Source organism: Diabrotica virgifera, chromosome 5 (genome assembly GCF_917563875.1).
Source record: "Diabrotica virgifera virgifera chromosome 5, PGI_DIABVI_V3a".
NCBI lineage: Eukaryota > Metazoa > Arthropoda > Insecta > Coleoptera > Chrysomelidae > Diabrotica > Diabrotica virgifera.
This window is the reverse complement of record NC_065447.1, coordinates 38491091-38516893: the sequence shown is the minus strand read 5'-3', so window position 1 is coordinate 38516893 and position 25803 is coordinate 38491091. Positions and strand designations below refer to the sequence as shown.

The 25803-nt window shown below is 34.3% G+C and overlaps 1 protein-coding gene across 1 annotated transcript; it reads right to left on the bottom strand.

The window, feature by feature from the left end:
• Positions 1 to 484: 484 nt before the first annotated feature.
• On the bottom strand, positions 485 to 25784 carry LOC126885008 (uncharacterized). Its single transcript, XM_050651398.1, has 4 exons — positions 25645 to 25784; positions 24024 to 24177; positions 19119 to 19350; positions 485 to 707 (listed from the first exon to the last, which is right to left on the bottom strand). The coding sequence occupies exons 2-4, from the start codon at positions 24039 to 24041 to the stop codon at positions 520 to 522; spliced, it is 438 nt and encodes a 145-aa protein (XP_050507355.1). The 5' UTR covers positions 24042 to 24177; positions 25645 to 25784; the 3' UTR covers positions 485 to 519.
• Positions 25785 to 25803: the final 19 nt, after the last annotated feature.

Here is a 25803-nt window from a genome sequence, read left to right as displayed (position 1 = left end):
GAAGAAAGATAGACGCCACTGAAATGTTCTGTTGGAGACGAATGCTACGAATTCCTTGGATCGACCATAGAACAAATAATTCGATTTTAAGAGAGCTAAAAGTTAGCCAACGGCTCTCCAGTAAAGTCCATCTCCAACAATTAAAATACTTTGGACATGTTATGAGAGCCAACACAGAAAACATGGAAAGACTCATTATACAATGAAAGGTGGAAGGTCGAAGATCACGAGGAAGATCCCCAACAAGATGGATCGATCAAATTACAGGAATATGTAAAAGACCTATGCATGAGTTAAAAGAAATGACCAGAGACAGAGCTCTTTGGAGACGGACAATACACGACATCACGTCGACCACTACACTCCCTCCGGGGGGTCAGGATTGAAGAGAGAATTCCATTTTAAATTTTTTATAAGTCTACACTCTACACATAAAATGTTTAATGGTTTTGGGGAAACAAAAAATCAAGAAAATACAATGATATTTAACTCTAAATACTCTATAATTTTTTAGTAATTTCAATGAAATAATATTTGAAAGCCATGTCCAGCTCCTTGCCCACCGGATTGCTGACCTATTCCATATCCTCCAATGATCTCTGGATATATGTGCTCGTTATAGGATGCATGATGTTTCACCGAAATCACAAAGGGTATGAAGATATGGTGAATATGGGCTGGTATAAAAGCATGGTCTTTAATATAACCTAAAAATAAAATTTTAAACACCATTAATACTTATCTTATAGATAATAAAGTAGGTAAGTATAATTTGGTCAGTGGTACAAAAGTATATCGTTCCTCAAATCGGCTTAGCTCACGCTGGGTAAGCTCTGTTTGATAGCCACTCTTCTTCTTTAAGTGCCACCTCCGAGACGGAGGTCGACAATCATCATAGCTATTCGAATTTTAGAGACGGCTGTTTTGAAAATTTCATTTGATGTACATCCGTACCATTCTCTCAGGTTGCGCAGCCACGATATTGTACTTATAGAATACTATGTATACTTCCACCTCTATTACCTAATCTAGGCTTGGATGGAATAATCTTAAATGGAAAAGGCCTAAATACCATTCGATATGCAGATGACACCGTTATTTCTGCAGATAATCTATAAAATTTACCATAACTAATGAACAAAGTTAACGAAATAAGTGATACGTTATCACTTATATCGTACTAGAAATAGACATCAAAATCTAAAATGGTCATTACCAAAAATAAAATTGGCGACTGGATTGATTATCAAGCATACACCAATGGATTGAGTAAAACATTTTAACTATCTTGACTTGGAACAATAGTGTGCAAAGTAGAGATTGGCATTATGGTCGCCAATAACCGAAAAGGATAGGCACTAAAATAAGAAGGAGCAATAATAAACGAACAATGGGATCACTCACAGGAGGTAAGTAAAGTATGGAGAAGCAGTATATTAGTACCTAAAGAGTATACAGTAGAACCCCGCAAATCCGAACCCCTCTAATCCGAACGTTCGGCAAATCCGAACCAACGGAAAGTGAAAAAAAAATAAAAAAATTCAAGACAAAAACTTAACAACATGTTTATTATACAGAGTATAACCAGAAAATTGAACAGTAGGATTAGTAGGATTTTGACATTGAAAATTTCTTAAAAATAAATACATACTTTATGCGTAGTGCTTGAAAAGGTTAAATATAAACTTACTTCGGTTTTCTCTTAGTCAACTTGAGTCCTAAAAATATTGTCCACACTCTTGCGAGAACGTTTTGCGACTCAAAATCAAAGGCAATGTAAGCTTTGAATTCTTAGTTAGGCTAATATTAATTGTTCAATCAACGGTTAGGCTAACTTTCGGATAATCCGAACTTTTCGGAATCCGAAAAGTTAGTCTTAAAAAAGTCCCCCCAGTTAGTTCGCATTTGCGGGGTTCTACTGTATTAGCACCTTTAGTACCTAAAGCAGTATATTAGTACCTAAAGAATGGAGAAGCAGTATATTAGTACCTGTCTACAAAAACAAGGGAGATATACAGCAGTGTACAAAATACAGGGCTATAAAACTGCTTAGCCATACCATGAAAATATGGGAGAGAGTAATTATTGATAGACGAATACGTGAAGAGACCGACATATGCGAGAATCAATTTGGCTTTATGCAGGGCAGATCAACAACAGACGCAATTTTCATTATAAGGCAGTTGATGGAAAAATACAGGAGTAAAGAAACAAACGCTAATATGGTATTCATTGATCTTGAGAAAGCATATGATAGAGTTCCTCGAGAGATCATGTGGTGGGCACTCAATAAGAAAGGAGTCCCTGGTGCATATGTAAAGATTGTGAGGGATATGTATGAGGGAGTAACGACTAGTGTTAGGACAGGTGTGGAAGAGACTGATAAATTTCATGTTAAAGTAGGATTGCACCAAGGCTCGGTGCTTAGTCCGTATTTATTCTCATTAATTTTGGACCAGATAACAGCGAAACTACAGGGTAACATTCCATGGTGCTTAATGTATGCTGATGATGTCGTTTTAGTAGGAAATAGTGAAAGAGACTTAGAACAAAAACTGGAACAGTGGACACGAGCTCTGGAGGAAAAAGGTTTAAAACTTAGTAGGACAAAGACAGAGTATTTGGAATGTTCATTTAAAGATAGAGTTACTACAAATAAAATGGTAGCTTTGGATGGTGAACTGATTGTAAAAAGCAATAGTTTTAAGTACCTGGGATCGGTATTACAGAGTAATGGAGAAATAGATGGAGATGCATGCAGTAGAATTAGGGCCGGATGGATGAAGTGGAAGGAAGCGAGTGGTGTGTTGTGTGACAGAAAAGTTCCAATGAAGCTGAAAGGAAAATTCTATAAAACAGCCATAAGACCGGCTATGGTGTACGGAACTGAATGTTGGGCAGTGAAAAAGAAAGAGGAACGACGAATGCATGTGGCAGAGATTAGAATGCTTAGATGGATGAGTGAAGTGACAAGAAATGATAAAATTAAAAATGAGTATATTAGGGGAAGTCTAGGTGTGGCACCAATTGATGCCAAAATGAGAGAGCATAAGTTGAGATGGTTTGGTCATGTTCAAAGTCGAGACGTTAATCATCCAATACGAAGAGTAGCTGAAGTGCAGATTCCTGGAAGGAATAGGAGAGGAAGACCAAAGAAGAAGTGGGGGGAGACGATTAGGCAGGACATGTTGGTAAAGGGGATTAATATTGATATGATCCAAGATAGAATTGTGTGGAGAAATGCAATTAGGGAAGCCGACCCCGGATAGGGATAAGGTAAAGAGAATGATGATGATGATGATGGGATCACTCACAGGAGGTAAGTAAAGTAGCGAATGCTAGGAGTGCATTCAACAACATAGCCAAATTTTTCAAAAGCCTCAACCTTAATCTGGACACCAAAGTAAGGCTCTTACGATATTATTTCTTCTTAATACTATACTGTGGACTTAAATCCGTGACACTTTCTAAAGCCATGAAGAAGAAACTTAAAGTTTACGAGGTGTGGTGGCATAGGCGAATAAGAATAAGATAACAAACGGGATAACAAACGTACTAGGAATAATGAAGAAAGAGAAATGATGTACACGATTAAAAGGAGAAAGCTGGAATATGTAGGATACATAATAAGAAATGGCACTACCTAAATATAGATTATTAATAATAATATTTAAGACTGAGTAGTCTGAAAGCGAGGAATTGGGAGAAGAAAAACATCATGGCTAAAAAATACAAGGAAACGGTTCTTCACAAATTTAACTAATCTTTTAAAAAAGCATCAACCAAAAAATAATTATAGCAAGAGGGATCGGAACGAATAGGCACAAAAAGAAGAAGACATGTGTCGCTAATAAGCATGGATGTTGATGGAGATGTTTTTGTAATATAAAAAATATTTATTTTATCGTATGTAAACTTTTCTAAACTTTGTCCCAATTTACTCCGAGTTTACAAATTATTATGTATCAGAAAACCGTTGAAAAACAAAATTATATTTCCGGTTTTTGGAAGGGAATCCAGATCTTTTTGAATATAACAACATGAATTCCGTAAAATGTGCTTCCAATAAGGGAGGAAAATATTTTGTATAGATACTTGACCTTATTTTTCAAAATTCCATTAAATTTTAATTTAAACATCGATTTCATCGGTCCTAACCTATTTTGTTGTTAAAATTGTATGAGTTTGAAAATTCAGCAATGCCTTTAAAAGTTTTCATTTCAACATACAGGATGTCCCATAATTAATGGATCACACGGCAAATCCAAAAAATTACAGATTAAAACACAGTCGATTAATAGAAACATAGCCTTAATAAAATACTGCCTAATTATAAAAAAAACCTTTTCTCAACCAGAAGATAAATTGAAGAATGAAGAAAACAAAACTATAGGTTTAAGAGAAGTGTGACATAAAAATATAATCTTGCTGGATTTATACATGACAGTGCATATCAACAACGACTCATCATCATTCTCTTTGCCTTATCTCTATGCGGGGTCGGCTTCCCTAATTGCATTTCTCCACACAATTCTATCTTGGGTCATATCAATGTTGATCCCCTTTACCAACATGTCCTGCCTTATCGTCTCCCCCAGGTCTTCCTTGGTCTTCCTCTCCTACTCCTTCCAGAGATCTGCACTTCAGCTATTCTTCGTATTGGGTGATTAACGTCTCGACGCTGAACATGACCAATCCATCTTAACCTATGCTCTCTCATTTTGGCATCAATTGGTGCCACACCTAGACTTCCCCTTATATACTCATTTCTAATTTTATCCTTCTTTGTCACTCCAGTCATCCATCTAAGCATTCTCATTTCCGCCACATACATTCGTTGTTCCTCTTTCTTTTTCACTGCCCAAAATTCAGTTCCGTACATCATAGCCGGTCTTATGGCTGTTTTGTAGAATGTTCCCTTCAGCTTCATTGAAATTTTTCTGTCACACAACACACTACTCGTTTCTTTCCACTTCATCCACCCAGCCCTAAATCTACTGCATGCATCTCCATCTATTTCTCCATTACTCTGTAATACCGATCCTAGGTACTTAAATCTATTGCTTTTCACAATCATTTCACCATCCAAAGATACCATTTTATTTGTAGTAACTCCATTTTTAAATGAACATTCCAAATACTCTATTTTTGTCCTACTAAACCTGTCTGTTAAACTAAACCTGTTTTGTCCTACTGTTTTAAACCTTTTTCCTCCAGAGCTTGTCTCCACTGTTCCAGTTTTTGTTCTAAGTCTCTTTCACTATTTCCTACTAACACTACATCATCAGCATACATTGGGCACCATGGAACGCTACACTGTAGTTTCGCTGTTATCTGGTCCAAAACTAATGAGAATAAATAAGGACTAAGCACCGAGCCTTAGTGCAATCCTACTTTCACCTGAAATTTTTCAGTCTCTCCCACACCTGTCCTAACACTAGTCGTTACTCTCTCACACATATTCCTCACAATCTTTGCATATTCGCCAGGAACTCCTTTTTTATTGAGTGCCCACCACAGAATCTCTCGAGGAACTCTATCATATGCTTTCTCAAGATCAATGAATACCATATGAGCGTTGGTCTCTTTATTCCTGTATTTTTTTATCAGTTGCCTTACAATTAAAATTGCATCTGTTGTTGATCTGCCTTGCATAAAGCCAAATTGATTATCGGATATTTCGGTGCATATCAAAAATGACTATTACTCTGGGCTAATTAGCAAAATACAAGGAAAAGTTATTTACCAGCAATATTTATTGCTGGAATCGAATCGTATGATTGTATATATTAATAATATAGGTATGCAAAGTCAGCAGATAGTGTGCTACTTTTTTTATAAACAAAATGGCGCCCGAAAATCGTGTTTTTTTCAATTTTTGCTCTATAACTCCAAAGATCTTAACTTTACACAAAAAACACCCAAATAAAAATTCACCGTAATTAAATTCTACATAGAGATGTATTTTTCCCGATTTACTTCGACGAAAATTTTCTCCTGAAAATGCGGGTATTTTCAACAAAATCTTTAATTTTCAAAGCTATTTTCGTGTAAATTATAATTCCAGAAGCCGATGGAAGTTGAATGAACAGTTTAGCAACAATTAAATTGTTAATTAAAAATTAACTGTCGCTGTAATAACCACAATAATTATGATACATAAGAACAACTGTGATTTTTGTATAAAAATACACTGTACCTATCTAACGTACTTTACAGAATTGAAATTGGACTATTTAAGCGGCCTCAAGAATATTTTAAATTTATAAACAATTTTTTGGCTTCAAAACAAATAGAATATCTAAGGAAGTATTAAATTAAATTACATCATAGAAGTGGTATTGAAAAAAAAAGCGGCAGGACGCTTCTTCTCAAATAAAAAACGTTTAATTGTAATGAGTGGTTCGTGAGATACAATCGGTTAAAATTGACCGGCATTTACGGCAAAGATATAAACAATAGGATCATAATTTTCAAACCATCACCTTTTTATTTTTATCCTTTTTCTTCACACCAATTTTCATATCTTTAAAATAACCATAACATATATTATTATAATAAAAACTATCGATATTATGAGTGAAAATTGCCAAAAATAGCAAAATTCCAATAAAAAATCAGGTTGGAGAAAATGTAATCTCAAAGTTCAAAATCGGTATACGTTAAAAAAATGCATTTTCTCGGCTTCCCATGGAGCAATTTTCTTTATTCTTTTTTTGTTCCCAAGTAACTCGAGTAGACTAACGCATTACTAAATGTCAAACTTGCTTTTGTTTTGTTATAATAAATTAATTTATTTATAAGAAAAGAAAACTACATATTTTTTTCAGTGGTAGGATTTTTTTAGATAAACTTACTACAAGTGTACCTTTTAACGTTAACAACACAAATATTTAAACAATCTTTATTTAAACAAATTAAAAATTTTGTTATAATAAATAAATTTATTATAACAAAACAAAAGCAACTTTGCCATTTAGTAATGCGTTAGTTAGATGGCTCTACTCGAGTTACTTGGGAACAAAAAAAAAAAGAATGAAGAAAATGGCTCCATGGGAAGCCGAGAAAATGCATTTTTTAACGTATACCGATTATGAACTTTGAGATTATATTACATTTTCTCCAACCTAATTTTTGATTGGAATTCTGCTATTTTTGTCAATTTTCACTCGTAATATCGATAGTGTTTATTATAATAATATATGTTATGATTATTTTAAAGATATGAAAATTGGTGTGAAGATAGAGGATTAAAATAAAAAGGCGATGATTTAAAAATTATGATCCTATTGTTTATACCTTTGCCATAAATGTTTGACCGGCTGTATCTCAGGAACCACTCATCATAATTAAACGTTTTTTCTTTTAAAATAAGTGTCCTGGCGTGTTTTTCCAATACCGTTTCCATGATTTAATATTTAATTTAATATTTCCCGTGATATTCTATTTGTTTATAAGCCAAAAAATTGTTTATAACTTTGAAATATTCCTGAGGCCGCTTAAATAGTCCAATTTCAATTCTGTAAAGTACATTAGATAGGTACAGTGTCTTTTTATGCAAAAATCATAGTTATTCTTATGTATCATAGTTATTGTGGTTATTAAAGCGGCCGTAAATTTTTAATTAACAATTCCATTGTTGCTAAACTGTTCATTCAATTTCCATCAGCTTCTGGAACTATAATCTATACGAAAAGGGCTTTTATGCTACCAAGTTATTTAATTATTGATAAACAATTACTTATCTAAAATTTTAGTTCAAAATTCAAGATTTTGTTGGAAAAACCGGCATTTTTCGGGGAAAATTTTCGTCGAAGTAACTCGGGAAAAACACATCTCTACGTAAAATTTAATTACGGTGAATTTTTATTTGAGTGTTTTTGGTGTAAAGTTAAAATCTTTGGAGTTATAGAGCAAAAATTGAAAAAAAAAACACAATTTTCGGGCGCCGTTTTGTTTATAACAAAAGTAGCACACTATCTGCGGACTTTGCATACCTATATTATTAATATATACAATCATAAGATTCGATTCCAGCAATAAAATTGTTGGTAAATAACTTTTCCCAAAAATGGCCTATTCTCCGATAATCTGCCCAGACTATATTATAACAATTTGATTTCAAGCTTTTAAAGCCTCAAGTTTCAAGAAACCTATAATAAATAACATCGTCTCAAGTATGCACAACGAGATGTAATCAACAGTTAACATGGTATGTGTACATTCAAAGGATGTCAGAAACAAGTCTTTCTAAACAAGCAATGAACTGGAAACCGACAGAAAGTCAGAAAAAAGGAAGACTAAAGACCAAGTGGAAACAGAGCATGAACAAAGTAATGAGTACCAGAAACTTACAGGAATTAGACTAGAAGACAGAAAAAAGGAGACAAGGAATGGGACAACTCCGCCTGCAATGTAGAGATGTTGAAAAAGTATCTATTCGTTACAAAGTACTCGTTACTTACGAATACCGAAAGTAACGATTACTATACAGAGAGGCAAATCGTTACTTTGATTACTCTGATTACTTCGTACCAATCGTATCTGAGCGAGTAACGATTATTGTATCTACTTTGATTACTCTGATTACTTCGTACCAATCGTATCAGAGCGAGTAACGACTATTGTATCTACTTTGATTACTTTGATTACCCTTATTACTCAAATTCAGATAATGAAAATAAAAATAAAGCCGGGCATTTTAGATTTTAATATTTTATACAAGATCTCTATGCTAATGCAACAACAGCAATTAAAATTGGAACGAAATCAAATACCTTTCAAACTTTTGAAGGGATGCTGTCTGTCGCCCATTTTATTTAAATTTTATCTTACACATGTGTTAAAATATTGGACTAGGAAATGCCAAACAATGGGGATACCAGTAGGAGATTCTTATTTGTATACGTTGCTATTTGCTGACGACCAAGTTGTGATTGCTGCTGATAAAGATGACGCCAATTACATGATTAGAAAATTGAAAAAGGAGTACCGAAAATGGGATTTGGAAATGAGCATGGAGAAAACTGAATACCTTGTAGTCGGAGGTGATACTGAAGACTTAGAATTAGAAGGGGAATACATAAGAGGATGTGATGAATTTAAATATCTAGGTTCTATTTTTGACAAAAACTCCACATGCGATAAAAATATAGAATATCAAATAAGTCAATGAAGAAAAGCTATAAAACAGCTGAATGGCATTTGGTGAAGTACAGGACTGCAAAATCAGACAAAGAAAAAAAATCTATCAAACTATCGTGGAAGGAATTGTCCTGTACAACTCGGAAGTGTGGGAAGTAAAAGACCGACAAAATAAAAGACTTCAAGCTTTAGAAATGGACGTAAGAAATTAGAAGCTGCAGAATATCTAAACTACAGCATATCCCAAACGAAGAAATAAAATAAAGAATGGAAGTAGAAAAGGATATTATAGACAGAATAGAACAGAAAAGATTAATATGGTACACACATGTCCAGAGAATGGGACCTACAAGATGGCCCAAGAAAATGATCCAATATGCACCACCCGAGAAAATAAAAAGAGGCAGACCGAAGAGAACATGGATACAAGATGTAGAGAAAGCAATGAACAGTAGACAACTCAACGAGGAAGATATTCGTGACCGAAAAGCATGGCGAATAGGATGCGGAAAACGGCGGATGCTGTAGAACACCCGATATATACAAGGTGTCCCAAAAGTAGGGGAACGGTCGAATATTTCGCGAACTAGACATCGGATCGAAAAACTGATATACACGTTTTCAATCATTTTTAAAAATCTATCCAATGACATTAAATACGATCCCACTCCACCCCTTGGAGGTGGGGTGGGGGGCAACTTTAAAATCTTAAATAGAAACCCCCAGATTTCATTATAGATTTGGATTCATTATGTAAGAGTAAGCAACTTTTATTTGATACATTTTTTCGAATTATGGATAGATGGCGCTATAATCGGAAAAAACCATTTACCGTGATACCATAGGTAAATTATAGAAACGGTCTAATATCTCGAGAAACACACTTCCAAATGAAAAATCAGAAAATACGTGTTTAACATTTTTCAAAAACCTATCGAGCAACACTAAATATGATCCTCCACTCCACCCCCTAGAAGTGGGGTGGGGGGTAACTTTAAAATCTTAAATAGCAACCTCCATTTTGTATTACAGATTTGGATTCGTCATGAAACATTAAGCAACATTTATTCGAAACATTTTTTAGGATTGTTGATAGATGGCGGTATAACTGGAAAAAGATGATTAATTAGCGCCATCTATCAACAATTCTAAAAAATGTTTCGAATAAATGTTGCTTAATTTTTCATGACGAATACAAATCTGCAATAAAAAAAATCTAGGTTGCTATTCAATATTTTAAAGTTACCCCCACCCCATCTCTAGAGGGTGAGGTAGAGGGTCATGTTTAGCGTTATTCGATAGGTGTTTAAAAAAATATTAAATACAAATTTTTTGATTTTTCATTTGGAACTGTATTTCTGGAGATATTAGATCGTTTCTATAATTTACCTGTAATATCACGATAAATTGTTTTTTCCGATTATAGCGCCATCTATCCACAATTCGAAAAAATCTCTCGAATAAAAGCTGCTTATTTTTACATAAGGAATCCAAATCTGAAATAAAAACTGGGGGTTTCTATTTAATATTTCAAAGTTACCCCCCCCCCCCTCTAGGGGGTGAAGTGGGGGATCGGGTTTCGTATCTTTCGATATATTTTTGAAAATTATTGAACATAAATTTTTCAGTTTTTCGATAAGATGTTTATTTCGAGAAATATTCGAACGTTCCGCTACTTTTGGGACACCCTATATAATATTTTAATAATAAATCCTTTAATAATAAAGCCTTTTTATTCCATAAATTTCAAATATTCGAGCATTCAATCATCTCCTAATTTACATATCAAATCATTTTTATCCCTTAAACAGATCGGTGAAGGTCGTTGTTATATCGGAATACCTATACAAAATACCTACCTACTAAGAAATACGATTCTCGATATGATTACCGGTACTCAAATATAAAAGTAACAAAAGTAATTATAGTAATCAAAGTAACGAATACTGTAAATTATTACTTTATACAAAAGTAACGATTTGTAACGAATACTCGAAAGTAACTATAATCAACATCACTACTGCAATGACTGTTGGGTGGATCGAGTAGATTAATAGCCTTTTTTTGCCGGTATCAAGCCCAGATAAAGGAAAGGGGTTAAGCGGAAGACCGACAACCTGCTCTTGTATAAAAACACCCTGTTATGAAAACTGAAAATATGCCTGGGATGATGGATACATATGGAAAACAAAAATCGCAATGGACAAGGAGTACGGATGTTGGAACATGGACCGTTCTAAGTTGGTAGTGGACAGGAACATCCATCATTATCAAAAGCTGTTCCATCCATCCTCGTATGTAAGCCTCCTTTAAGAGTGTCTGTTCATTTCTGTTCGTTGTTTTTTACATCCATCCGTGATCAGAGAGTCGCTTGATATCATCAGCATATCTGTTTTGAGGTCTTCCTCTACTTCTCTTACTTGTTCTTGGTCTCTATTTAACAATTCGCTTCATCCAACGGTTGTCTTCTATTCTTCCTCTGTGTCCTGCCCAGTTCCATTTTAACGTGGCGATCGCTGAGCTCGTTTACCATTTTCGGTTCCATAGCACTATGAGTTACATGGAGTTTGTGGACTGTGTTGTGGTTACAAGCCCATGTTTCAGTTCCATATGTTAAAACCGGCAATATGTACTGATCGAAAGTTTTTTTTCTTAAAAGTATGTACTTGGTAAATTTGATTTGAATAGTGTTTGTAATCTTCCATATGGAGACCATACTTATGAACATCTTTTATTTAACCCTCGTAAAGCGGTGCTTAGATTCTTACGTAAACAACGGTGCGGGGTGCATTTGCACCCCATCTGTATATACATTTTTTTATATGTGAACGTCGGGGAAATTGATTTGAAAGATAATTAGGACTTGTTTATTATAGTATGAAACATAATTTTACAAAAAAGTACCCATTTCTTCTTAAAAAAAATTATTATCGTTGCAAGATAAACACATGAAATTTTTCACACAGTGAGCAACACAAAGTTTTTACACATAATACAGTTATGTCGGGACTTTCGGTCTTTTTTCTCTGGCATAAGTAACACCGACCTTGTCCCGTAGCTCTGTTAGCTCCAAGTGGAACATCAGAAACGTCCAATTCAGGATATGAAATTTTCATCATTTGCACAATACAGTCATTTTTCCAAAAAATCACGTAAACGTAAAGCGTTTTAGATGCTGCAATGCGTGTAATGTGTTATGAATTAAATTTAATGCGAATAAAAAAATGGACAAAAATAAAAAAAAATATTATAAAAGATAGGTGAGAAAAACGAGGTCTGGGGTGCAGCTGCACCCCGCACGGCCTTACGAGGGCTAAATCAGTGTTTAGGTTAAGCTTCGATTGTTCAATTTTTTGTCCTAAGTATACATACGACTCAATCTTATCTCTTGAGATTGTTCTCGAAGCTTGCTTTGTTATTTATTACTACTCCCAGGTATTTGCATATATGTTTTCTTTATTTTTTCATCTATCACCACTTAGATTAAGTCGCCTGTGGCCTTTTTGCTTGTTATTTTCATTATGTATGTCTTCTTTTTATTTACATTTACGTTGTATTTTTTGCTTTAAGCAACCTTGGCTTTGCAATAAAACGAGACTGTTTTTCTTATGAGAAGAAAACTTGTTATCAATGACATTATTCATTAGAAAAAAGCTACTGAATAATGTCAGAAGCAACGAGCATCAAGTGACAATACAAAGGAGATGATGTCTTTATCCCGCGTATACCGTTGATTCCAATGGACTTAATCATTTTTTGACTTTTGCAATACCTAATGATAAATATGCGTAAGGCATTGGAAATTTGCGGAATTAATTTGGAGTTTACATGTTTTGCTCATCATACGTCGCCTTTTGGCGCGTCGGGAAACCGTCATTACTGTCATATTTACGCATCTTAAAAAAGACCAAAAATATTGTTTTCCGCAAATCGCCAGGAAATTTTGACATTCCTGTCAAAATTTCTTGAAGAAAAAGTCAGGACTTTCTTACTGTAAGGAAATGTCATTTCCTTACTGTAAGGAAATGATATTTCCGTACAGTTGTTAGTGTTCTACATAAATGATAATTCAACCTCAATACGTTTCCATAGTAACCCAAGTAATTTTATTAGGAATTTCAAAGCACCATTTATTTGGGAATAAAATTATCGCGTTTTTTTTAAATCAATCAATATCTGTCGAATTTTAAACGATTTGCTGAAAAATAGTATGTTTACCTCGTAGGAAAAGCCACATTCCTGGACTCTGTGTTGCTAAGTCTCGGCTTGCGCCTCGACTTAGCAATCTTCACAGTCGTCCAGGAATGTTAAGCTTTTCCTACCCGGTAAACAATGTACTATTATCGCCAACCGTCACTAAAGTCATTATTGTACTCATTTTTACATATTTTACCTGCCGCGATTAATCGAGATTGAATGTAAGTTGTCGATGGCAGTAATCGATTATTTATTTGAGTTAACTTACAATTTATGTACTTTAATTATTAAAAATATTGTACACAATTTACGAATTTGTTGATTAAATTTATGCCAAAAAGTGAAATTCTGTAGGTAGTATTTTGTAATTATATTTATATAACAAAAATCAAAGCTTGACTGATTTAGTAATTATTCAATATTGATAACCATCCATTAAAAATCGAAAGCGGCCATCATGCAAAAGCCATCTATCATCACTGTCATAAAATTTTAATTACGTCTAAAATTTAAAAAATTCCTAAATTTTAAATTTTAAGTATGTGCTAACCAATATCAAATTGTTGGCAATAACATTTTGTATGCACCACGTCAGTAAAGACTCTTTATCGAACTCGTCTGTTATTCGCCTCGCTCGCTAGGCTCGCTCTGCTCATAATATCAGACTCGTTCGATAAAGAGTCACTTTACTGACTTGGTACATAAATAACTATTATCAGAACGGTTTTGGATACTTTTTTGGTTTTCTGTTGAACTTTTACACATAATTTAATTATAAATTGATTTTATTCATTATTTCATTCTTACAGATTTTAAATAATAGAAACCTACAAAAATAAGAATTTCAGCGATTATTTTTTAATGATTTTAATTTCCAATCATGTAGTAAGATTTTTCATCACGTGTTTAATTCTGTCCAATCAGATTATTATCATACTGGGAATAATCTACTTACATTACATAATATTACACTGAGAATAAATTTAAGTATTTTGTTTCTGTTTAATTACAACGAGTTTTCTAGTTTTGACAACTGTCACATTTAACCTTTAACTACACGCGCTGGCGTATTTTGTACGCCAGATATAAGAATACTACTGCAAATATATTTAAAAATTTAATTTTTGACCTTGTTTATCTCTCTAACCTATCACTGGAATGTGCTTTACAATTTGGTTTTAGTTTCGTTATAATCGGCGTTCTGGGAAGATCGTAATTTACAGTTTATTATTTGTTGTTTCCGGTGGTGGACAATATATTATACGAAACGATTATATTAATATAAGTAGTAATATATGTACATATTTCAATTGTTTTTTAGTCATTATGGCACAAAATATATTTTTCTTTATAAACAATACTCTTTCTCCTGTAAAAAATCACATTTTAAAAAAATTTTTATTAGTAATTTTATTTATCATGGAATCCAGTTATTCCATGATTCCAGTTATAAATCCCAATTGGCTTACTGAGAAGGAACTCCAAGTATTCACTGATGCCGAATACTGTTTATAACAAACAACTAAGTGTATTAAAAAAAAAAAAATAATAAACAAATCCGCTGTTTTTAAGTGTATTTTCTTGTGGAGTATAAAGTACGCCACACGTGTAGTTATGTTATAACTTGATGCGCGGGTAGTCAAATGTTAAGAAAATAAAACAAAATAAACGGTTAGTTCTGAATCTAATGTAAAATTGTCAGTATACAAATCACAAATCGACAATTTTAAGAGCTCGAGTGTAATTCTGTAAGATTATTTTATGAATATATGTATTTTATATTTGATAATACTAATCTTTTATTGGTATCCCGAATAAAGTACGTGCCTCCCAGTGGCGGGATACGGGCAACAATACATTGGCTTATAGGGCAGTCCGGCAGTCCTTACAGTAGGGATCCTGGCCGTAGACAGAAAAATGCCGGCGGGTGTGGGGTAATACTGCACTTTGGTTGCATTGGTGGTGTGTTGGCTAAACGTGCAGGGCAGGGTATGGTGCTGATAGAAAAGGCATTCAGGCATCAAATATCCAAACAAAATCTTTTCAGGCCATAAAAATGAAAAGACCTTCTCCAAAGATATAAAAACTTATACTGAAATGATGGCATCTCCTGAGGTAAAATATGCCGGAAGTAAAATGAGCCTCCGTTCGGATCTCCGGGTGAGGACTATCTCAGGGGGAACACCATTGCAGGTTAGAAAAATCAGGATAGGGTGGTGGAATCTTGGTAGTCTTACAGGTAAGAGTCTGGAGTTAGTGGATACGCTCAAACGAAGGAAAGTTCAAATTGCTTGTATTCAAGAAACTAGGTGGAAAGGACAAAGGGCGAAAGAACTAGGTGAAGGTTACAAATTGTGGTATGCAGGGAGTAGTAACACTAGAAATGGAGTTGGTATAATTGCTGATAGTGAAATGAAAGATAACGTAGTGAAAGTTGTAAGAACGAGTGATAGAATGATGTTAGTGAAATTTGTAATTGATAAAGAGGTATTGAATGTTGTGTGTGTGTGTATGCTCCTCAAACAGGTCTGGGTGAGAATGAAAGAAGAGCTTTCTATGACCAATTAGGAGACGTCCTGAGTGATATTCCGTCAGAGGAGAAAGTTATAATAGGAGGTGATTTCAATGCACATGTGGGCCAAGCCAAGGCAGGATACGAAGCAATACATGGGGATTAGGCTTTGGAACTAAAAATGAAGCTGGAGATGACATGCTTGAATTAGCAACAGCATTGGATATGGCGATTGTTAACAAATTCTGTAAAAAGAGAGAAACTCAACTTATTACCTACAAAAGTGGACAACATCAATCCAAAATAGACTACTTAATTCATGATAAGGAAAGAAGACATACGTGAATGCAAGGACTGCAAGGTAATAGTTAGTGAGACAGTAAGCCAACAACATAAGCTGCTTGTTCTGGACATCGAAGTAAAAAGCGAAACTAAACAAAAATATCGGAAAGGACCACAAAAAATCAAGTGGTGGATGCTAAAAGATGAGAAAGAAGGTCTATTCAGGAGAAGAATAGTAGAAAAAATGTTGGAACATGAAAAGAAGCCCTAATACAATTTGGAGAAAAATGGCCAGTAGTATTAGAGAGACTGCTATTGAAATACTTGGAGTCGTCCTATTGAAATACTTGGAATATTGGAAAACGTCAGGAAAAAAGTTTGAGGATAAAGAGACTTGGTGGTGGTCAAACGAAGTACAAGGAAAAATAAAAGAGAAGAGAAAATTATATAAAAAGTGGCAAGAAACCAAATCCGACACAGATCTTCAAAACTATATGGTGGCGAAAAAGGAAGCGAAAGTAGCAGTAGCAAAAGCCAAAGCAGAAGCATATTCAAACCTATACGATCAACTTGATACCAGGGAAGGCGAAACGAAGATATATAAAATAGCCAAACAGAGAGCAAAGAAAGTAAAAGATTTTAATCAGATTAGATGTATCCGAGATGAAAATAATAAAATACTAACTAGTTCACGAAAGGGATGTAAAAAAGAGATGGAGAAAGTACTTTGACAGCTTATTAAATGAAGAATTTGACAGACAGCCTGTAGAGTCAACGAATACAGTAGCAGCAATGGTCACCAAAATAACAAACGAGGAAGTGGCTCAAGGGCTTCAAAAAATAAAGAAAGGAAAAGCGGTAGGACCAGATGATATTTCCGGGGACGTATGGAGAGCATTGGGAGAGACAGGAACAAGGTGGCGAGCAGGCCTATTTAATAGAATAATGGAAGTTGGACAAATGCCAGACGAATGGAGAAGCAGTATACTGGTATCTGTTTACAAAAACAAGGGAGATATATAACAATGTACAAACTACAGGGCTATAAAACTGCAGGGCTATAAAACTGCTTAGCTACACCATGAAAATATGGGAAAGAGTAATTGATAGACGGATACGTGAAGAGACCGAAATATCCGGGAATCAATTTGGCTTTATGCAAGGCAGATCAACAACAGATGCAATTTTCATTATAAGGCAGTTGATGGAAAAATACAGGAGTAAAGAAACAAACGCTCATATGGTATTCATTAATCTTGAGAAAGGATATGATAAGTTCCTCGAGAGATTCTGTGGTGGGCACTCAATTAGAAAGGAGTCCCTGGTGAATATGTAAAGATTGTGAGGGACATGTATGAGGGAGTAACGACTAGTGTTCGGACAGGTGTGGGAGAGACTGATAAATTTCATGTGAAAGTGGGATTAGTTTTGTACCAGATAACAGCGAAACTACAGGGTAACATTCCATGGTGCTTAATGTATGCTGATCATGTCGTGTTAGTAGAAAATAGTGAAAGAGACTTAGAAAAAAAACTGGAACAGTGGAGGCAAGCTCTGGAAGAAAAAGGTTTAAAACTTAGTAGGACAAAAACAGAGTATTTAGAATGCTCACTTGAATATGGAGTTACTACAAATAAAATGGTACCTTTGGATGGTGAACTGATTGTAAAAAGCAATAGTTTTAAGTACCTGGGATCGGTATTACAGAGTAATGCAGAAAAAGATGGAGATGCATGCAGTAGAATTAGGGCTGGATGGATGAAGTGGAAAGAAGCAAGTGGTGTGTTGTGTGACAGAAAAATTCCAATGAAGCTGAAGGGAAAATTGTACAAAACAGCCATAAGACCGGCTATGATGTACGGAACTGAATGTTGGGCAGTGAAAAAAAAAGAGGAATAACGAATGCATGTGGCGTAAATGAGAATTCTTAGATGGATGAGTGGAGTGGAAAAGAAGGATAAAATTAGAAATGAGTATATTAGGGGAAGTCTAGGTGTGGCACCAATTGATGTCAAAATGAGAGAGAGTAGGTTAAGATGGTTTGGTCATGTTCAACTGCGAGACGTTAATCACCCAATACGAAGAATAGCTGAAGTGCAGATTCCTGGAAGGAGTAGGAGAGGAAGTCCAAAGAAGACCTGGGGGAGACGAAAAGGCAGGACATGTTGCTAAAGGGGATTAACATTGATATGACCCAAGATAGAATTGTGTGGAGAAATGCAATTAGGGAAGCCGACCTCGCATAGGGATAAGGCAAAGAGAATGATGATGACTAATCTTTTATTGATATCTTCATCTTCGTCTGAATATTTGCTAAACCTGTTCTTGGTGTTGATTTTGACAAACTGTAAAATGGTAGTTGTGATAAATGTCACCGAATGGTTATTTACAAAGACTAGAATTGTGTAAGAAGTATTAAAAGGACATTTTTCGATTATCACACGATAGTAAAAATAAATAAGAAAATAATGCTCCAGTTTGTTTCTCAAACTTGTTGCCATTCGGCAATAGTCACTCGAATGCTGTAGGCTTCCGTGTCTATTGCCAGGCAACAAGTTCTCGAAAATTTATTTTTTCAATTTATTCTCACTCTCTTTGTGATATTAATACCAATAATTTTTTTTTAAATTTCCCGTCGTCAAGTAGCGCGACAGATGTCTTTTGTTGTTACTCAAAAATAAACATTCTGTGACATTAATGACAATAATTATTTTTCTACAACCTGTCAAAGAGAACACCATGAGCAAGTTTAGCAAATATTTACGCAAATATATCACTAAAATATTAGTTAAAATGATTTAAAAATACAGTTTTATTCATGAAATAATTTAAAAATACAGTTTTATTCATGAAATGGTCTCCCCTTCGGGTGGGGAAATTAAAACTGTGAAAGTGTCACTCGGAATACAAATTGGAAATTTTGGAGTTCTTGTATAGAAATTACAAGTGATAAAACCATTCGGTTGTATATTGATGTACATACCCTGTATCCATTCAGTGCTGTGAGTGATAATCGGCGATTTCGTGGATAGACCGTGAAATTCTTTTTCTGGCGACTTCACTTCCTCTACTTTAGTCATATTAAATAAAACAAATCTCGACTTCTCAACTTCAGGAAACGTCACAAAGCCGAGTTCAAGAGGCGATCTTTTTACGATTTCTGCGGAACAGACGTTTAATAGCGTCTTCCAGAATAAAAGGCGAATTATAATTTGCTGGAAAAGGAAATGTATTTTTGAACAGCATAAAGAAAAATCTTATAATAATAAAGGTATGTATAGAAATGAGAAATTTTTACAAAAGATTTTAATATGTTTATTAGACATTCTATCAGTTTTTAGAATTTTATTTTCAATCCCAATTAGAATGTATATTGTCAAACATGAAAATAATAAAATGTATTTTTGAACAGCATAAAGAAAAATCTTATAATAATAAAGGTATGTATAGAAATGAGAAATTTTTACAAAAGATTTTAATATGTTTATTATACATTCTATCAGTTTTTAGAATTTTATTTTCAATCCCAATTAGAATGTATATTGTCAAACATGAAAATAATAAAAGAAATACTGCAACGATCTAATTGGCCATAATTAATAGCCACAAAAATTAAGGAGATAAGGAAAATCGGGCCTCAAACAGGAATTGTAGAAATGGAAAACTTTGAACAAAATAACTAAAATTCTAACGAGATTATACTCTTAAATATACAAAAACAGAGAAGTAAAAACTTAGCAGCCAAAGGAAAAAGAACCACCAGGGGAAATAAATACGAAGAGCTCAATAAATTTAGAGCTTTAACATCATCATCATCATTCTCTTTGCCTTATCCCCATGCGGGGTCGGCTTCCCTAATTGCATTTCTCCATACAATTCTAACTTGGGTCATATCAATATTAATCCCCTTTACCAACATGTCCTGCCTAATCGTCTCCCCCCACGTCTTCTTTGGTCTTCTTCTCCTACTCCTTCCAGGAATCTGCACTTCAGCAATTCTTCGTATTGGGTGATTAACGTCTCGAAGTTGAATATGACCAACCATCTCAACCTATGCTCTCTCATTTTTGCATCAATTGGTACCACAACTAGACTTCCCCTAATATACCCATTTTTAATTTTATCCTTTTTTGTCACTCCACTCATCCATCTAAGCATTCTTATTTCCGCCACATGCATTCGTTGTTCCTCTTTCTTTTTCACTGCATAACATTCAGTTCCTTACATCATAGCCGGTCTTATGGCTGTTTTATAGAATTTTTCCTTCAACTTCATGCGAATTTTCCTGTCACACAGCACACCACTCGCTTCCTTCCACTTCATCCATCCAGCCCTAATTCTACTGCATGCATCTCCATCTATTTCTCCATTACTCTGTAATACCGATCACAGGTATTTAAAACTATTGCTTTTTACAATCAGTTCACCATCTAAAGATACAATTTTATTTGTAGTAACTCCATCTTTAAATGAACAATGCAAATACTCTGTCTTTGTCCTACTAAGTTTTAAACCTTTTTCCTCCAGAGCTTGTCTCCACTGTTCCAGTTTTTGTTCTAAGTCTCTTTCACTATTTCCTACTAACACGACATCATCAGCTTACATTAAGCACCATGGAATGTTGCCCTGCAGTTTCGCTGTTATCTGGTCCAAAATTAATGAGAACAAATACGGACTAAGCACCGAGCCTTGGTGCAATCCTACTTTCACATGAAATTTATCAGTCTCTCCCACACCTGTCCTAACACTAGTCGTTACTCCCTCATACATATCCCTCACAATTTTTACATATTCACCAGGGACTCCTTTCTTATTGAGTGCCCACCACAGAATCTCTCGAGGAACTCTATCATATGCTTTCTGAGGATCAATGAATACCATATGAGCGTTTGTTTCTTTACTCCTGTAATTTTCCATCAACTGCCTTATAATGAAAATTGCATCTGTTGTTGATCTGCCCTGCATAAAGCCAAATTGATTCTCGGATATTTTGGTCTCTTCACGTATCCGTCTATCAATTACTCTTTCCCATATTTTCATGGTGTGGCTAAGCAGTTGTATAGCTCTGTAGTTTGTACATTGTTGTATATCTCCCTTGTTTTTGTAGACAGGTACTAGTATACTACTTCTCCACTCGTCTGGCATTTGTCCAACTTCCATAATTATATTAAATATTCCTGCTAGCCACCTTGTTCCTGTCTCTCCCAATCCTCTCCATACTTCCGCAGGAATATCATCTGGTCCTACCGCTTTTCCTTTATTTATTTTTTGAGGCACTTGAGCCAGTTCCTCGTTTGTTATTTTGGTGACCATTGCTGCTACTGTCTCCGTTGACTCTACAGGCTGTCTGTCAAATTCTTCATTTAATAAGCTGTCAAAGTACTTTCTCCATCTATTTTTTACATCCTTTTCGTGAACTAGTATTTTATTATTTTCATCTCGGATACATCTAATCTGATTAGAATTTTTCGCTTTCTTTGCTCTCTGTTTGGCTATTTTATATATCTTCGTTTCGCCTTCCCTGGTATCAAGTTGATCGTATAGGTTTGAATACGTTTCTACTTAGGCTTCTGCTACTGCTACTTTCCCTTCCTTTTTCGCCACCATATAGTTTTGAAGATCTGTGTCGGATCTGGTTTCTTGCCACTTTTTATGTAATGTTTCCTTTTCTATTATTTTTACATGTACTTCGTTTGACTACCATTAAGTCTCTTTATCCTCAAACTTTTTTCTTGACGTTTTCCCAAGTATTTCAATAGCAGTCTGTCTAATACTACTGGCCATTTTACAATACAAATTTAGAGCTTTAACAAAGGTCAAGTAAATCATGGAAAACGGTCAAAAACTTTGTAACAAAACAAACAGAAAGAAAATGAGTAGAATAGATTAACTGTCACCAGCATTATTTCATGTATATTCTGAAAAAGTAGTTCGAGAAGCTTTGACCGAATCAGAAGATGGAATTTCACTAAATGACAAACTCCAAAGGATGATGGAGAATGTTGTAGAAACATGTAACAAATATGGTATAAAACTAAATCGTAAGAAGACAAAAATAATGATCATTGGTAAGAACACCAATTTAAATGCCCAACAACTCTTTTAACGTTCTTGGAAAGATTCTCTACAACTTGTCTTTATCTTTAAGTATCAATACGCACAATACTTCTTAGATGTTACGTTTTTAGTGTCATATTTTACGGAGCAAAAGCTTGAGTAGGTATTACAAAAGATGCTATAAAACGATTAGAGGCATTTTAAATGTGGTTCTACCAGATACCCATTACCTAAGATGGGTCAATGAGGTCTCTAACATCATTAGAAGATAGGCACCTTTAGAAGAAGAATTGACATAAAAGAAGAAAAATCTTGATTGGAACCTTACAACTTCTGAAATAGGTACCTAATAAACAAAAAATATATAAAAGCAGTACAACAGATTTACAAAAATATGACGGCAAACATTAAGCTGGAAAAAGATTAACCAAAGGCGTTCCTATTACCAAGGGTTTAAAGCAAGAAGTATACTTCATAACACCTACACTGATGTTCAAAATAAAATATCTAAGTCAGTGATACTCAACGTGCGGCCCTCTAGCGTTTTTCATGCGGCTCGAAAGCTCACTTAAAGCGAGGTTATAGTATTTACATTACATTACATTACATTACATTGGTAACCTATGTTATAGGCCCAGAAAGAAATGGGCAAAATAGATAAAACACCCTGTAACTCGGTTATAAAAATCGGTGGGGCAATAAATTATGTAGAATAACTAGAAACGCCTCAGTGACCCCTATTCACCATTTAAGTATTTCCGTTTCCCAATAAAACACCCTTTATACTACTTCACCTATGCGGCCCGCAAGCTATGGCAATAGCTAGTATGTGGCCCAAGGTAGAGATCGGAAACTATCGATAGTGCTATCGATAACTATCGATAGTTTTGACTATCGGAAACTATCGATTGTTTTGCTAACTATCGATAACTATCGGTCTATTGTCGTATGTCGAAGATATGTTGCTGTAAACACAGATTACAGAGGTACAATCGTTGACGTCCTTCCAAATTCATGTCTCATGTCACATTTCATGTGTCATGTCATGTCCATTCTTCTTGGCTTGGGTGTGGTTCGATTAAGTTGTATTTTGTTGTTATTGTTGTTGTATTGTATATTATAGCGAGTCGAAATTATTTTTTTATTTTGTTAGTTGAATTTATTTTATTTCAAAGAATTTTTCCCTACTAATACATTGTCCAATTAATTACATAATATTGTACTTCCATATTATGTGGTGATTGATATGCATTATGGTATTCTTTAAATGGCAAAATAATTCAATTTAACATTTTTCTCTTTTCAATTATCTTATTTTAATTTTTATTTAGGATCTTATTACACCTCAAATTCAAAAATGTTATGTCATTTGTCAAAATAAAAGATTCTTATACCTGCGTTTGCAATTACGCATGCGCAGGAGTGACCATTAAAAAATACATCACTATCGAAAACTATCGATAGTTATCGATAGTTTGACGCCAACTATCGATAACTATCGATGGCACCGACTATCGATAGTTTCCGATCTCTAGCCCAAGGTAAAAAAAGGTTGAATATCTCTGAATCTAAGTGAAGCGTTCTCAGTGTAGAGAAGGAAGTGCAGCAAGATAAGCATCCCAACAGAAGACGAGAGATTGTATAAGATACACTTAGCTGACGACCAAGCCATTCTAGCAGAAGACGAAACTAATGTAGAATATAACATGTAACATGCTTAGAAAACTGGGAGAAGAGTACACTAAGTGGGGCCTTACAATTAATGTACAAAAAACAGAGTCTGGTTAATATTAAAAAGTACAAGATCCACAGCTGGCAATAAATTACTTACTTTTTGTGTTCCATACATTTTTCTTCAATTTCGTTATACTAGCTGTTTAATGTTCAAGTTGTGATATTTTATGATTCAAATTTTCCATATTTATTTTATTACATTATTAATGCTCCTTTTCCCCTGATTTCTACTGAGTTCAGATGTCAACAATCTATAATAATTATAAAAAGTTACCTTAAAACGATTTCCTATAACAATTAGGACATATTAAAAAAATACCCTATAATGTGAGCAATAATTATCGATTAAGGCGCGGAAGGACCAATCGCTAATGAAATATAGCTGATAAAGAACACATTAAGAACATTTAAATCTGAACTTTTTACCATCTTTTTTTTGTTCTCCATTTTCCTTTTCTTCAATCCATGGAGTAGGTAATCATGTAATCGTTGCCTTTTCATGGTTGGCTATCATGATGGTTTTTTCTTGACTTTACCTTTGATACTTCTGTTCTATACAGCGCAACAGAATTACAGTTGTACCATTGTTTCCAAGTATTTAGCCAGAATATACGTAGTCTTCCTATGCTTCTTCTGTCCAGTATCTAATCTTGTATAATGACTTGCGCACATATCTCTCTTCTCTCATGACATCGTATACATTCTATATATAAATGTAGGATTATAAATAGTTTACCTTATATTTTAAATTCCCCTGTATATCATTTTTCTTAATTATTAGTACGAGAACGGGATAAGGGTCTCACATATGGACGTTGGCCCAGATGTGCAGAACGAATTGGGATTACGGCAAAGGTAGCGGACTACTTTTAACTTTATAGTTTTATAGTTTTAGTTTATTGGAAAAAGACGGCGGCGGGTCGGTACATACTTTGAACCAATTTTAATTGGGTTCTTTCACAGAAAAAAAGAGATTAGCCTAAGAGGGTTGGTTTTAGCGTAGGGAACTAGAACGAATACAGGCAGTCGATTATAACATCACAGCGACGACAGACGCGTTCTTAGGGATAATACTTAGAAAAAGACGAATTAAGACGGGTATTATATTGATTAGACGCAAATTATCTATAAATATATTTCTTTTTTGTAAGAATAAGAACACGTAAGATTTTGGTCGCAATTACACACTTTTACACTTTTACATTTCGTCAATTTAATAGTATCAATAATTTAGTCATCTATTTTATTAATTAAAACTGTTAAACATCAAACGGACTTTTATTACGATTGTCTTTAAAGAAAACCTACATAAATGCTCAGACCGATAAGGTTCTTTCTAGTATCCGAGTTTATGATCCAAAATTATAATAAAAAGCAAGATAAAAAACAATACAACAAAAAAGAACAATTCAAAATATGAAGAATATACTAATACAAAAAAAGGAAACGACTAAAATTTTTGTTAAATGAGACACGGAATTAGATTGTATACCTACCTATACGACGAGAATATAACAAAGCAAACAAAGAAGATTTAAGAAGATTCTTTTGTATTTAGAAAGTGGAAATCTTAAGAAAAATATAAACTAATGTAAAGAGGATAACGACACTATTTTTTTGAGGTTATGTCATGAATCTGAAGCATAGGTACATGAAATGATCAGTGACCCGAATTTAATATTTATTAAAATAATTGTACTAAATGTGTTTATACTTACAGACGCCGGTAATTTGAGATAAATACACTTTGTTGCAAATACTTAGAGAATATTAAATTTGATCTTACTTTATTATACACGTAATTTAGTATAGTAATCCTCAATCCTCACAGACAAAATCTGAATACCAGCTGCTTACCTTCTAAGTTGTTTTATACA